Here is a 14,682-nt window from a genome sequence, read left to right as displayed (position 1 = left end):
GTCTCTTTACATTCCATTCGTTACTGGGCCTGACTCTTAATAAGAAGAGCAGCTGAATATTTTCTAATGTAAATTGCAAATAATTAAAATATTGTTAAAGCAGCATAGCCAACAACTCACTTCTGAGTGCAGGCTGGTGTTTTCCTTGGGTTTCAAAGAGTTTACATAGTACATGAAAAGAAATCACATGAGAAATGCTCCTTTTCCTTAGTATTTTTCCCTCTTTTTTTTTTTCATACTAAATCTTTGAAAGGAAAATAATTTTGCTAGTTGTCAGCCAATAAATGCTTGTTCAGCAAGTAATGAATGTACTATTTTCTAATTAAACAGTTTCATTATAGGCAGCAGCTTGTTGCTAATGATCGATAAATCCCATTGAGGAGAAAACATTTTAATCAGTAAGTCGTGTCCTCTGAGTGTCAGCCACTCTATAAACTCACAAGATACATATATATGTATAGATATACGTATGTGTGTGTATATATATATGCATATAAATATAAAAATCGCATACTCTTTCTGGGTGATATGTACAGTCAGAATAACATTACAGCATAAATACACAGGGAATCTGTATAAAGTTTCTCTAATTTGAGAAGCCTTGAGCAATTCTGGTTTTTTTGGGGGAGGTGAGGGGTGGGGAGGGGGGAAAGAATAAAGAGTGATTTCACTTCAAGGAACGACGAGTAGTCCCCTTAAGTTAGAATCTAATTACATACAAGATTTAAAGGCAACAAAATGCCCAGAGGAACAGCCCTATGTTATACACCATAGACATGAGGTTAAAAGGGCAAGAGAGCATGATTATAATAATACTTATATAGTATGGTTCATTCCCTTATAGCACTTTGCAATCAGAAAGTCTTACAACACCCCTGTGAGGTAGGTAAGTATTATTATTCCCATTTTACAGATGGGTAAACTGAGGCACAGATAGGTTAAATTATTTGCCTAAAAATCATGTAGTAAGAATCAGGAATAGACCCCAGGAATCCTGATGGCAAATCCTCTGAAGTAACCAATAGACCACTCTCAAGTGAATGCCTGAGACACCTCTCAATGAATGGAGAGAATATATTAGCCCATATTTACACAGATACATTGTCATCCTTTTGACGTGTTGTCGTACATATTCTGACTTGTTTAGAGGACAGATAACAATGGCCATAGATAAACTTGACTGTAACATGTTGTTTTAATTCTTGTTGCTAACCCCATGTGGTTTTTTGACTCCTTTACAACCTGGGATGTAACTAAATGTTAACGACAATACACCTTAAATACATTCTTGATATCTTTGCTTCTCCAAGGTGAAAAAGCACAACTACTCTTCCTTAAAGTGCAATGGCTCATTACAGAAATCTCAAGATTTTCCATGAAGTCCAACCAAACCCAAGTACAATCAGTCTGAAGGTGAAAAAGAAAGAACTTGTCTGTAATGATGGACATGTCTCTATATTCCATAAAGAATTTCTCACATTCTATCGAGGCTGAAGGATAATAAATAATAATCTATGTTAGCACATAAAAACCTCTAATACCTTTCTACAGCCACACATCCACCTTTCACCCCACTGTCACTTCTTTGGCCTGAAGCTGAAGGACACATCAACTGTAAATATTACTTTGCCTACAGGAATGAGGATATAGCTATTATCTAGTAGATTTTTTTATTGGTTCCTGTATTTCTTGTCCTTCCCCAGAAATCTAACTGTACCATCTGAGAAAATGAAAGATGGACCTTCAGTAAAAAGGATTCAAACCTTCAAAATTTATGTACAGATCCAGAGGCAATTCCCCTCCCACCTTCTTGATCACACTGTCTCAGCCGTTCTGCATGGCCCAGTTTGCCTTGATTTATTACTATCAGTAGTATTAGTAGTAATTTTTTTTGAGTAATATTGATGCACAGAGTTCCAAATAAGGCTGCTTAGCTCAGTGTTCCTGGGGAAAATGTGATCTATCCCACTACCATAACAGAAACTTTGCCAGCCTAGATGGTGCTTTGGATCACTACACACAAACGTGATGCGCTACTTCTATGGCGAGCTTGATTGTGGATTTCAAAGCAGATTCTTGAAACATACTAAAAAATTAGTGCTTTTATTAACAGTTTTACAAACAGAATCCATTGAAGTCTAGTTTCCTGAAGGATAGAACAAGCCATTTCTCTCATTATTTCTACATCATTTGTTTCTCTGGTTTTTTTTTTTGTGTGTGTGTTTCTGCTGATGTGCAGTTGCAAGTCCCAAGAGGGAGGGCTTAGTGTAATCAACAGTTTAAATGTTGCTAATTTGATACTTCAATTTGCAACAACTTTCCTCTTCAAGCCATGGGGATCCCGCAAGTTCCTATTACCTTGACTCAGAGTTCATCATGAAGAGTGTAAGGATCATTAATCTCCATGGAAAAAGAGACTTTTTTTTTTTTAAGTAAAAAAATATCAAATATAATAAATTTATGAAAGACCATTCACAACATATACAGTAAGTGTTACATTTTGCTACAGCAGCTGTGATTTTTTTTTTTCTTTTTAGAATGCAAGGTCATACATCGCCATAAGTAAACACACTAATATGAGTAAGACCTTAAATGAATGTATACAGCCAGGCTTTATCTGTGGATAGATATACACTGTGTTTACTGTTTTACAGTCTAGCCTATTCTTATTCACACCATTGATATAACAGCTGTGACCCTGCAGAGAATCTTCCTGTGCATATATAAATATAAATATTGAGCCAAGTCAAAAAGAGCAGGGTCAAAGGTTATATGACTTATTAGACTCCTGTATTTAAGGGTAAAAACTCCATTGTTTCTTTTGCAACTAATTTTTAATAAGAAGGCTGCTTCAATCGTTGTGTAGTTACAGCATTACATTCTGTAAACAATGTTTTAAAGCATTCTAAACAAACATTTAAACAATTGATTCTTTATCCTTGTCGGGTGAGAGAAGACAATCTATAGCCTCATCGCTTTTGCTCAGGTCCGTTATCTTCAGCTGGAGGTTTTCACTCGTGCCCCTGGTGACGCTGTCATAGGATGGAGGGAAAGAGGTGGAGGACAGAGTTTCTGATTTGTCTATTGGCCTGCCGTAGTTTTCGTTCATCATGAACGCAATGAGACCCTCCTTCTCGGGCGCATCGTCCTCCAGGATGCTGCTTTCCAAAGTTCTGTGCCGGTACAAGTAGGATGCCTGCTTCATGGAGCGCCGGAACAAATGTCTCCTGTAGGCCCTCTGGATGACGATGGCGGAGACCTCTTCTTGCTTCCGTCTCAGAGTCGTTGTAATCGGCTCGTAAGAGATCTTAGACGGATTTGCCGCCATGAACTTTTCTTCCATCTGTATTTTAAGGGCATCCATCTCTCCGGATTCTCCTAGCACCCTTTTTGTAAAAGCAAACAAAATATCCAAGCAATGGATCCTGTCTCCGCTGACCATGGGAAGGTCCATCGCTATGAGTTTGATTTTGTTTGGTTTCGCTATGCGCAAAGGTTCTGACAGCGCGTCTGCAAAGTCTGAAAGTGCAGAATACTCAATAAACTGAGTGGCTTCGGGGTCAAACTTCTCCCAGATTTCATAGAACATATCAAAATCATCCTCGCTTAGAGGCTCTGTACTTTCCTCAGTGGCTACACTGAAGTTCTCTAAAATAATGGCTATATACATGTTTACAACAATGAGAAATGATATAATGATATATGTAACAAAGAATAAAATGCCTACGGCAGGGCTCCCGCAGTCTCCCTTCGAACCATTTGCATTGGGAAGGTTTGGGTCGCAATATGGTGGTCCGGTGTTTAAAATAGGGTTGAGAAGACCATCCCAGCCAGCTGATGTGGTGATTTGGAAGAGACAGAGCATGCTGTTAGCAAAGGTTTGGAAGTTGAACATATCGTCAATGCCACCTTCCATCTTCACATAGGCAAAGTTAGCCATGCCAAAAATGGCATAAATGAACATGACCAGAAACAGCAAGAGGCCAATGTTGAACAGAGCAGGCAGGGACATCATTAAGGCAAACAGGAGAGTTCGAATTCCTTTGGCTCCCCGGATGAGTCTCAGGATCCGGCCAATCCGAGCCAAACGAATGACTCTGAAGAGTGTGGGAGAGAAGAAATATTTCTGGATGATGTCAGAAAGTACAGTGCCTTGGAAAGAAAAGAGACAAACAGTGAGTTAGTGCATGGGAAATAATCCCAGGCTTTCCTTTAAAGCAATCAGTCAGGATTATTGAGAAAATAAGTGGAAATTTGCCCAGATTGGAAGGCCCACAATAAAAGGAAAGGCATTGTCGGTCTTTTCATGCCCATTTAATCCATAAAAAGTTGTGAGGCTATAAGCAAAGAATGGTAGTGGCAGTTTTATTAAAGGAAAGATTTTCTGTTGGTAATGGAAACCAAGATCAGCTCATGACACAGATGACTGCAGCTTTGCCCAACACCCACCTGAGAAATTTGAGTGCAGATTTGTCTGATATGTCAATACTTTCGTCTGTAAAATAGTAAGTCAGAAATGCTGGTGCGCTGGGCCTGGTTTTTTTTACGCCACCACCAGAACAGCACAGGTTTCTACTCTGTATCCACTTGGTTGGTTGTTTGCTCATCAATTTTTCTAGTTTCCCTGATGGGCTGGGAGGGAACTAAGGGCTAAGGCTGTACTAGCAAGGAACCGAGCTTGCACCCCTGTACTAAACTCTTCCTGCAAGAGCACAGCACTTGGTCCAGAAAGTCTGTCTGCACTGAGCTGTGCTGAGCTCCTGTCTCCTACAGGAAAAGGTCTCTCTGGGATGGCCCAAGGCCTCTGACACTGAAACGACCTGGTTGATCACGGGCCAGCATTGTGAGCAGCATGACAGCTCTGGTTAAGTGCCTGCTATGGGCACATCCAGAGCATTCGACCTCAAGGATCCAGTGACAGCTGTGTGGCAGTGATGTTCCCTGGGTGACCCAAACCTGTGAAATCCAGACTGTTCAATGCCCCCAAAGCACAGGTGGGTCTCTGAGCACCAGAGATCTGCATTAGGATCTTGCAGGTTCCCCAGTCCACTCAGGGTGTTCAGAGCAGCAGGAGCATCAGGCAATGACATCTCTGTTTACCCAACACGACACTTCCTCGTTCACCTATCCCCTCCCTCAAAATGGAAAGTTTTTTTGCAAGAGTTGAATTTCTGAGCTCCTGTTGCTCACTGGATCAGTTGAGCATCTTCCAGTTGCTCCTTTAGTTACATCTTTAATAAAAACTCTTTTGGCAGGATTTCAGATTCATTTGACCTGCACTTCTTTATCATCTAATATACATCTCTGTTTGGGGCTGCAGAACAGCAAATGGCACAACCTGACAATAAAACTGTGTCTTTCAGTTTCATCCCTTGGATATATGAAGATGTGGAGCTCTAGTGACAACAGGGCTGAGAAAAGTCAAACTCACTGCATTGCCCAAACGTGCCCTAAAGGACTATTTCAAACTTCTGTAATAAAAAGCAAACAGCAAAGCAATAGCAATCCACATGTGCACTTTTCAGGTGGCTTTTTTACTTCTCTGTCACTGGCTGTTAGAACTGGTGTTAACTGTATACTGTGGCCAGTTCGTGTTTCATCACCATGAACCATTAAGTGTATGGTTTGATAAACCTCCTAATTTTGCTGATCAGTTATTGTTAGGCAGTGGTATGTTAGATTATAATTACATATTAAAATTGTGTTTAGGATTTAATTCTCTGAATTGAAAGTGTGTATTATTGCCCAAACCCTTTAAGGCTGTCAATTTTATGCCTTTCTAACATTGGAGTCTGGGTGAAAATCCAGGGTCACCTACCTACAATGGACAGAATCACAACCACAAAGTCAAATATGTTCCAGCCGTTGGTGAAGTAGTAGTGTCGCAGAGCCAGCATTTTGAAGATGCACTCCCCAGTGAAGATGGCAACAAAAAGCATGTTGATTTTATGGAGGATGTTCACTTTTTCTTGACTCTGGTCATCCGTTTCCACCATCATGGTAACCATGTTAAGGCAGATGAGGATCATGATGGAGACATCGAAGGCTTGTTTTGAGACGACATCAAAAATAAAACCTTGGTATTTGTTCTGGGGGAAGGGATAAGGTTTAGTTAGGAAATTTGAGCCATGTAAAAATGATGATTTAATTGTCTCCTGATTGATCAGAAATTAGAGGAAAACAGACAATATACTGCATCTGACTGGAACTTCATAAACTTAAGGGTGATGATGAATGCTTTTTTGATGGAGCTTTCAAACCCATTTGCTCCTAATGCTTTTTGAAACTACTGTAAACAAGACACTGGCCATGAATTTATTCAGTGCAGGCAGGTGGCCACTGGCATATGTAAATGGCACACGTAAATTGCAATGTTAGTCAATGCTGCAGAACAGTGGAATTTTGTACCACAGGTCACTGGATTTGCAAATATTGTCCAAAATCAAAACATGTAATTACTAAATGCTTTTCATCTGAGAGCAATAAACCTTCCTACACTGGAGAGTTGAAGGGTGCTCATTCTAGTAAATAAACATTCAGCTGTTACACAAAGATCAACTGAATTATGTTGTTCTTACCAGCGGCCTTGGGATTGGCTTTTGAGGTTTCTTAGATCCCAGCTTTTTCATTGCATTATAATACTTTTTTTGTTCTTCTGTCATAAAGATGTCCTGGCCACCTAAGTAAAGGTTGAGAACAACACTATTACTTTTGATGAAGAGAGCTCCTCTCTGCCCCCCTCCAAAGTTCAAGGCGGAATCCTTTTCTATTTCATTTTCCTTTTAATGTAGCTTTCATCAGGTTGGACTGCTCAGAGGGACAGTGGTGTTTGTTCACAGAGGACACCAGGCCAGTCTGTGCCCCTGTGTCCAACTTTGTGTTACACATCCCCTCTGCCTGGAGCTGCTTTGCTGCATTCTGTGGGGAATAGAGCCCCCCATCCTATATTTTCAGGATGCTCAGACTCTAGGGACACCAGCTACAGCTGTGCCTTTGTAAAAGTCCTACAAGGTGCTTTCTGCAGCTGCTCTGCCACTGCTGATCTCAAGGCTACTGTGACAAAGCCATTTCTGATAAATCTGTTCCTTAGCTTGGTCCCTGCAGCAATCACAAGATTATGTGTAGCATATGCACTACTTATCTTTTTCTTTTGTTGGTTAAAATTGTCAATGATGACACCGATGAAGAGGTTCAATGTGAAGAAAGACCCGAAGATGATGAAAATCACAAAGTAAAGATACATGTATAAATTACTTTCCCATTGAGGCTGCTCCTCGTACTGCAAAGGGAAAAGGGAAAATGTGAAAATGACACCACCCCTGCACACATCAAAATATTGATGCAGTTGAAACAAAGCTGTCCATTGGAAATAAAATTCATGAAACATGAGAAAAATACTGTAACTCCCGTGAGCACAGTCAGCTCTCCTCAGTCTCTTAAAGTTTACTACTGGCATCTGCAATGCCACGGTCATTTCAGCAACATTCACTCTCACAGAGATCACACTGCTCCAGAAAGTGCAACTCCAGAATAAATCCTGCAAAATGTTCTCAGTCTGAATCCAGAAGGGGAAAAGAATCAATTTTCTGACTATCCTAATGCCTATATGAACTAATGGTACTTAAAAATACAGTGTTTTTCAGTAGGACTCAATTATACTGCAATAATATTTCTGTTTTATTATAAGTACAATTTTTTTTTAAATGATGGGTGGGATGGAATAAGGTCTCTTGCTGTACAACTGAGCAACACAGTCTGATAACCTGAAGTCACCTCTGCCATGTTTGGCAACAGTGCTCAGATTTGCCCCATCCTCTCCATATTTAAACAAGGTGCCAGAAACTCGTGAAACATAGATTTAGAAGAAACATAAAGATTTTAGTTATAGGCCAGCTGTGTTGAAGTTAATTAGAATAGGAAGGAATTTGGGCCCAGCTAGATTTAATTAAAATAGTTAGGAGAGCTGGACCTGAAATGGGTTTTAAGATGTTAGTAACTGATTGCCAAATAACTGATGATCTGTCATTTGCATGTTTGCTTAGCTGTGCTTAGAACGAGGAGTAGAAACATTGATAAGTTGGTGTAGGGAACAAGGACAATTACCAATTTCCTCCCTTGGTGGGAACCCATCCAAAAGTCATGCAAGAAGAAACTTACAGCTCACTAAAGTAATTAGGATTGTTAAAGTTCAGAGAAGGAAAAAGGTCAAAATGAGGAAGATGAGTTACTTCATCTTTCTTGGGACCACTGACCCAATTCAAGACCACCGACTCCATTCAGAACACACACTATGCATGCTTAATGACATTTAAGCTCATGTCCATATGAAGCGGAGAATGGGAGGTGTTAATGTTATGAATATGCATTTGTATTTTGGATATTCATAATTTTTGTAAATAAAAAGCTTTGTGTTTGCTTGGATCGGGGCCCTGTGTCTTAGGGAGCTATCCCACACAGTGCCTGCTGCCAAATAAAACACTTGCATTCCCTAAATGCCATATTTTCTTATGGGTAGTCCATGAGTTTCATTCAGAAGCAGGGAGGATACATCTGTACATGTAGTACCAGTATAAATCACCATCATGAGCTATGATATGCCAAGGGACTCCTCTGCTCCTATGGTGCCACGAAGTTTTTCCACCCCTCATTTCTCCCCTTAGGTCTCAACTTTTGCCCTAACTTCAGCCTGTCAAATTCCTAGTACCAGACAGCTGCCTCAAAAATTAACAGTAAGTGTAAACTTGTTCCTCTAATATAATTAAAAGATGAAAAGTATACTGTAGATCTAGATAAAAAGATAAACCACACATGGTGTAGCACAGGAGATGCTGGTTTTGTTTGTTTGTGTTTTAAGGAAACCTGAAAGCTGAACAGGATGCAGGTAAGAACTGAGCTGTCATCAGTCACTACCACATCTCAAGTCAGAGCTGGAAGTTCACACTACCCTCTTTGTCTGCCAGGAGCTCCTCCACACACCTTCAGTGGAGCTGCTAGATGCAGAAAAGACACTTGCTCAAGGTGAGGGTGTAGGGAGAGTTTAGTATTTGTCTCACAGGCGAATTCAATTTAAACCCAGCACTTTTAAAGACATGTTATCATCAGAAGTTGGAAAATATGGCAAAAAACAGGGAGAGGGGAAGAAACAGAGGGGACAATTTAAGTCTTTGGTAGACTTGGACTCACTCTGGTGGTGCCTCTCTGTGCTGGGAGTTTTGCAGTAGGAACAGATCAATCAGTTGTGTAGGACTACAGCCTACATCTGCTTTAATTTCAGGGTCATCATGCTTCAGTACAGCTACAATGAGGGTCTGCAACTGTACCAGCCAGAGTAAGGCAGGGACTGGCAACCTGCATGTATTTTATTTTCTTGTGTTTGTTGTTAAGCATCATCAGTGCAGCAAAAGGCAATGGAAAAGGACATTATTTATTTCCTTGCAGAGACTTACCTCTCTTGAATCCACTGCTGCATACATGATATCCATCCAGCCTTTAAATGTGGCCTGAAAAAAATCCCACATAAGACATAAGCATATTAAACAAGTACATCCTCAAATGATATCAATCTCTCTGATGAAATTTCGAAATGCAATGTTGAGCATGTGCTTCACAATTAATACACTGCCTGCCTTGCAATCTAATATGGATCCTTGAGTTTATGCTCATTTAGATATTAGATATTTAAATGCATTCCAGAATGCTTTTCTCCTGGATTTTCTCATTTATGTTTTTGATTTTCTGCACTTGCAGGGATAAAAGAGAGGTTTTTAGAAGAGATTTTAAGAAGGAGAGAAAACATGACAATTAAATCTTTGGATGTTTTGACCTTAAAAATTTCAAGTAATGAAGAGATATGGCTGCACATAACATTGAAGAATGTGGTCCTGCACAAGCCTTGGACCAGGTTAGCGGGATCCCATCCATATCCTGCTGAAGCTTGGGTTCTGCCCTTTTCTAAACCAGGGCAATATAAAAGCCCAGGGAGTTGCATAAATCACAGCTGACTTGAAAGAAGCAAAGGCAATCAACACCTGCTGTGAGCCTGGCCCTGGAAACTCAATCTGCTTTACTGTTCAGATTTTCTTTTATTAAGCTTTATGAAGTCAAGTGTGGTTTGCTTTTTTTTAAAATAATTTTTGAAAGAAGGAAGGGTTCCACGGAAGACAGTGTCTCTTACTGGAACCTTCTGTGCAGAAAGGGCAGTGACAGCACTGCTAGGAGAAACACATGGAAGTGATTTTTAGTCTTCTGTAGCAAACCCATGACTCCTTGGTCTCATTCTGTGCCTCGTATTAGACACAGCCTGATGCCAAGCACACCTGGCATTAGGACTGACTGGCCTGAGCCCCACTGCCTTTTTATGGGTTCTCTGAGGTTGTTTCTCATTTCACTTCTCACCCATTTAGACTTATCCTGAATCTAAGTCAGTGTGAGCAGTTAATGAGGCATTTTTAGATTTATTGATTTAATCAGATTTACACTGGTATGCATGCAGGACCCACACCCAGTATTTTTTTACATCCTGCTGACACTTAAGTTGAATTTTGCCCTATTGTGTAGGCATACAATTCCAGATAATGCCAGTAGGAATTTGGCCAGAGGTTACCAAGAGAAACCCAGGCAGTTGGGCTGAGGTGGGTACATTCAGTGGTTTTAGAACTCTTTATTATTATATTAAGTCCTGGAGGTAATGCTGCCTTCCCAATTCCTTCTGAATGCTACCGAGCCAAAGGAAAATGTACAAGAGATCAATGATATTTCTCATGGAAGTATATATAAAATAGTGTTTGAAAGGTTCTACCTATTCTTATCTACTGCTTGAAAGAGATTAGCCCACTCCCCCAAATCAGAACCCTTTGGAAAATCTCTTTCATGGTGCTGTGTGTTAAAAACTACTTTACATGAAAAGCATCTACAGGAACAATCAGCAGTTTTATTAAAAAAAATAATTATTTGAACCTGTCATGCTGATACTCCTTACATATTCTAATATTTTCCCTTTTTTGCTGTTCGCTTTCTAATCTGATGAAAGACTTTCTGGTGCCATTAGAGCTTTCAGCTCAAAGTGCTGTTCAGGAAGGGTGGCCAGGATGAAACAAGAAATCCTTTCCCTGTGGCACAAAATGATATGATCTCAGCCTGTATTTTTCTCCCACTTGGGAGGAAATCTTTTCTCTTGAGCAGCTATTTTACCCCTCAATGTATAACACAGACACAAGAGACTCTCCTGCAAGGCACAGTGGTTTATAGTGATAAAGGATGATGAAGTGATCTGACAAAAATAAATATTAAGAGAATGAAGTGCTGTGATTTTCTGTTTCCCCCAGTTGTCCAGAAGCAAGAGAATCAAAAATCTCTGAGGCATCTGGAAAGCTTCCCTGGACACTTCAAATGCAGAGGGTAAAAGATACTGAGAATGAAAGAAATATAACACTGAGAAAAGAAATTATATATCTGGAATTAGTAACCACTTACACTCTGGATAAGGAAGTGACAAAATCTTCATGGGAGTGTTTGTGATATTATCCTGCCTGGAAGCTATCCAGAGAAACACCATTTTCTACTGAAACTGTCATGTGATGAGATTATCTACTGATAAACTCATCCTGGGATGGGATTACATTTCGTTATTTCACTGGTGGTTAGAGCTGCAATGCAGCAAATTAGTGGGGAGGAGGATAGGTGGGGGGGCACTGGATGCCCTCAAACCAAATAGTGCCTTAAAGTAAAGCAAGTCTTTAAATCTGTAAGTTTTTGGGGTCTAGTTATTTTTCAGGTTTTCTCTTTTAGTCTTTTTCTTTTTCTTTTCTTTTTCTGTTTTTTTTTTCCCCCTAGAAAAAGAAACTGTTCAATAAAAATGTCTGCTTTTGGTGGCTGAAACACTGGCCTTCACATTGCTGAAATGTTTCTTTGGGCATTACTGTTGCTGAGAGAAATTTCTGAAAGCCAAGCCAGGTATTTTTTTGCACATTTTGCATCCACAGTGACAGTGAAACCAGGCATTGCAGTTTACAGAAGTGTAAGAGATCGTGTAACTCAGTAACTTTAGACACACACCACTGCCTCATGACCATTTTGTGTCTGATTTATGGGCTCAGTCAGGACATCAAACCTGCCATGAGGGGTTGCTTTAACTCTGCAGCTCCTGCTCGCTGTGCTGGTCTAGGAGTGCTTCTGTTATCTCGCCATTCCTTATCTAGAATCCCAAAGTGACAAAGAGTTAATAGGACATATTCAATGATAAGTTGGATATATTCAATCTAAGTCCATTCTGTCCAAGAAGAACTTTTCCAAACAAGCCAGATGCTGCATGAAAGACCACTTGTTTCCTGGATATTCTTCAGTAGATGGCTGAAATTTCAAAACACAGTGCAAAAAAATATGTGGAGGTGATCACAGGGTAGAAGGCAGGGATTCTGCAAAGGAAATGCAAAACTCCTACTGGAAATTTAAGATATTTCTTTGATCAGCTCAAATACAGATTAACAGAACATAGGTGATATGATACTTTAAGCCAATTGGGAATACAGGAAAAGTACTGGGTTGTAGCAAAACCTTCTTCTTGATAGATTAGAGTTTTAAGAGTGTTAAATCACCAGGAAAGTGAATCATCCTTCCTGCAACTCAAAAAGTTGTGATAATAAAGGTCTCTTCCTCCCCATGAATGATCTTTTTCTTCCTCCTCTTGCTTGTAGAGTGAGTATATTAGTTACCTCTTCCATTTTAGTAACCCGTTTTGGGACAGCCTGTTTGTTATTGGAGGAGCTTGACACGACTTCACATGAATTTCTCAGGCTCATTAACTCAAAGTGGTGTCTTCAGGACAACACGATGGATCCCAAGCAAGGTAGGAAAAGAGCAGAAGATATTTGGGACAAATTTCACACAGTTCTCAACTACATTTTCAGAAAGTCTGCCTCTGGATAGAAGTATGTCCTAAAGTTTCCATAGTAGCAACTTTCATTTCTTTCAAATATGCTGCTGAAGAAGACAGAACATCAAGCAGATTTGTTTTCCACATTTCCATTTGGATTTCCAGACATTCAGGCATTCCAAAGGAACTCCAGAGTCACTCAGATTTGTGCTGTGGCAGCTGAAAATGTCAGCAGTCAAAAGACAAGTCGCACTTAAACTCTCCTGTTTTGGATCCTGGAGGCTTGTAACCCAAATGCTTGTCTCCTCCTTGTCCTGCTGTGCACAGTGATGCACAGAGGTGTCTGTCTCTCTAGGAGAGCTGGGCTGTCAGCTGAGCCCCTGCATTTCCCATGGGGGTTGGCTCATGAAATGTGACCCCTTATGGAGAATATTTGGCAAGGGGCACCTGTAATCGACACTCCTGGCAAAGGAGATCCAGATGTTTGGGACCCTTCTCTGTGTGTGTCACCTTTTCACTTTATTGCCTGTGGTTAGCAGCAGACGTAAGAGCTCCAGGTGCAAGGATTAAAGCCAAAATCAATCCCCTAATGGAATCTGGCTCCTGCTCTTCCTCTGTGAAGAAGGAGCTGCCACGTGCCATACAAGCTGAGCTTGTTTCCTGCTAAAATCAGTTTGTTCAGCCTGACCAGGCCTCGGTTTATAACACTTCTTTTGTACTTTTGGAACCGTAAAAGCGATTTCTCTCCTACCCGATACAGGATCACAGGTTTGAAAGAAACCTGCAGGGTCATCAAATCCATTTTCAGCTGAAAAAGAGCAGTATTAGCCTGTTCCCTTCAAATGTGTGCTGAGATCCACCTTACAACCAGTTATGTTTCTTCTGCCACCACTGATCCCAACAGAAGTGACTAGAAAAGACTGCTTCAGGATAGTCCTTAGGAAATGCCCACTTAGGAAAAGTTAATATTTTCAAAAAGCTGGAGCTTGAGTCTTATAAAAGAAATGGGGAAGGCATAGTTACTACACTGACGGAGTTTTTTCCCCCAAAAAAGTAGGTATTTCTTATGTAATCAGAGGAATTAAGAAATTTCAGGTAATGCACAGTATTTTAAACCTGGCAGTTCTTGCTCAGCTAGATTGAATGTTTAAATGAAAGACAAAGAAATCACTATATAGAACAGAAAATCTAATTAAAGATGTTCAAAGCACAATAACCTACCCTAGATGGCTGAGCTAAATATCATAATTACATGCAACAGATAAAAGCTGTTGCTCTCAGCAAGTTTATGTTATGGAAAGAACCAAAAGTGGTTGTGCCCATTCCAGTCTGCTTTCCAGAGGGTGTGAAAGCAAAGACTCAATGGAGAGTGGTCAGAATAGAAGACCTCAAACTCAAGTGTTTGCATACCAGGAACAGCACACATAAGAACAAGGATTTCTACAAGAAAGGAAAATTGCTTCATGGAGCTGTTCCATGCATCTGTGACAGAGAAAACCAGATCTGGGAAAAACAAATTTGCTTCCTGGGAAGGAGAAGAGCTGGCAGATCCCATGGGGACCTGTGGGAGGCTCATGCCCCTTTGGAGGGAGCACAGGGCAATACCCTGCTGCATTGCAAAGGGTGGATTCTGTATGTGACAAATTAATTGAGCTCCAAGCACACCATTTTTTATTCCAGAATAGAGGAATGCCATCACAGGCATTTCAAGAAAGAAACCTCCCTGTCCAAAGATGTAGCAAGGATCTCATTTAACTCTGCATGCAAAAAACGGAACACACACCTCCAAGTGAACATCCAGCCCCTGTCAT

General features: G+C 40.4%; 1 protein-coding gene across 1 annotated transcript in view; it reads right to left on the bottom strand.

Moving 5' to 3' along the window:
• Positions 1-2,917: 2,917 nt before the first annotated feature.
• Positions 2,918-14,682, bottom strand: part of LOC309582350 (sodium channel protein type 5 subunit alpha-like) — a gene marked incomplete at both ends in the record, with an annotated part of 170,831 nt that continues 159,066 nt past the window's right edge. Inside the window, 5 exon segments of the mRNA XM_082297449.1 lie at positions 2,918-4,152; positions 5,819-6,089; positions 6,579-6,679; positions 7,138-7,279; positions 9,447-9,500. Coding sequence (XP_082153575.1) covers positions 2,918-4,152; positions 5,819-6,089; positions 6,579-6,679; positions 7,138-7,279; positions 9,447-9,500 — 1,803 coding nt within the window.

The sequence above is a fragment of the Coloeus monedula genome (genome assembly GCF_965178545.1).
Source record: "Coloeus monedula genome assembly, chromosome: 1".
Taxonomy (NCBI): Eukaryota; Metazoa; Chordata; class Aves; order Passeriformes; family Corvidae; genus Coloeus; species Coloeus monedula.
This window is presented reverse-complemented; position numbering and strand designations above follow the sequence as displayed.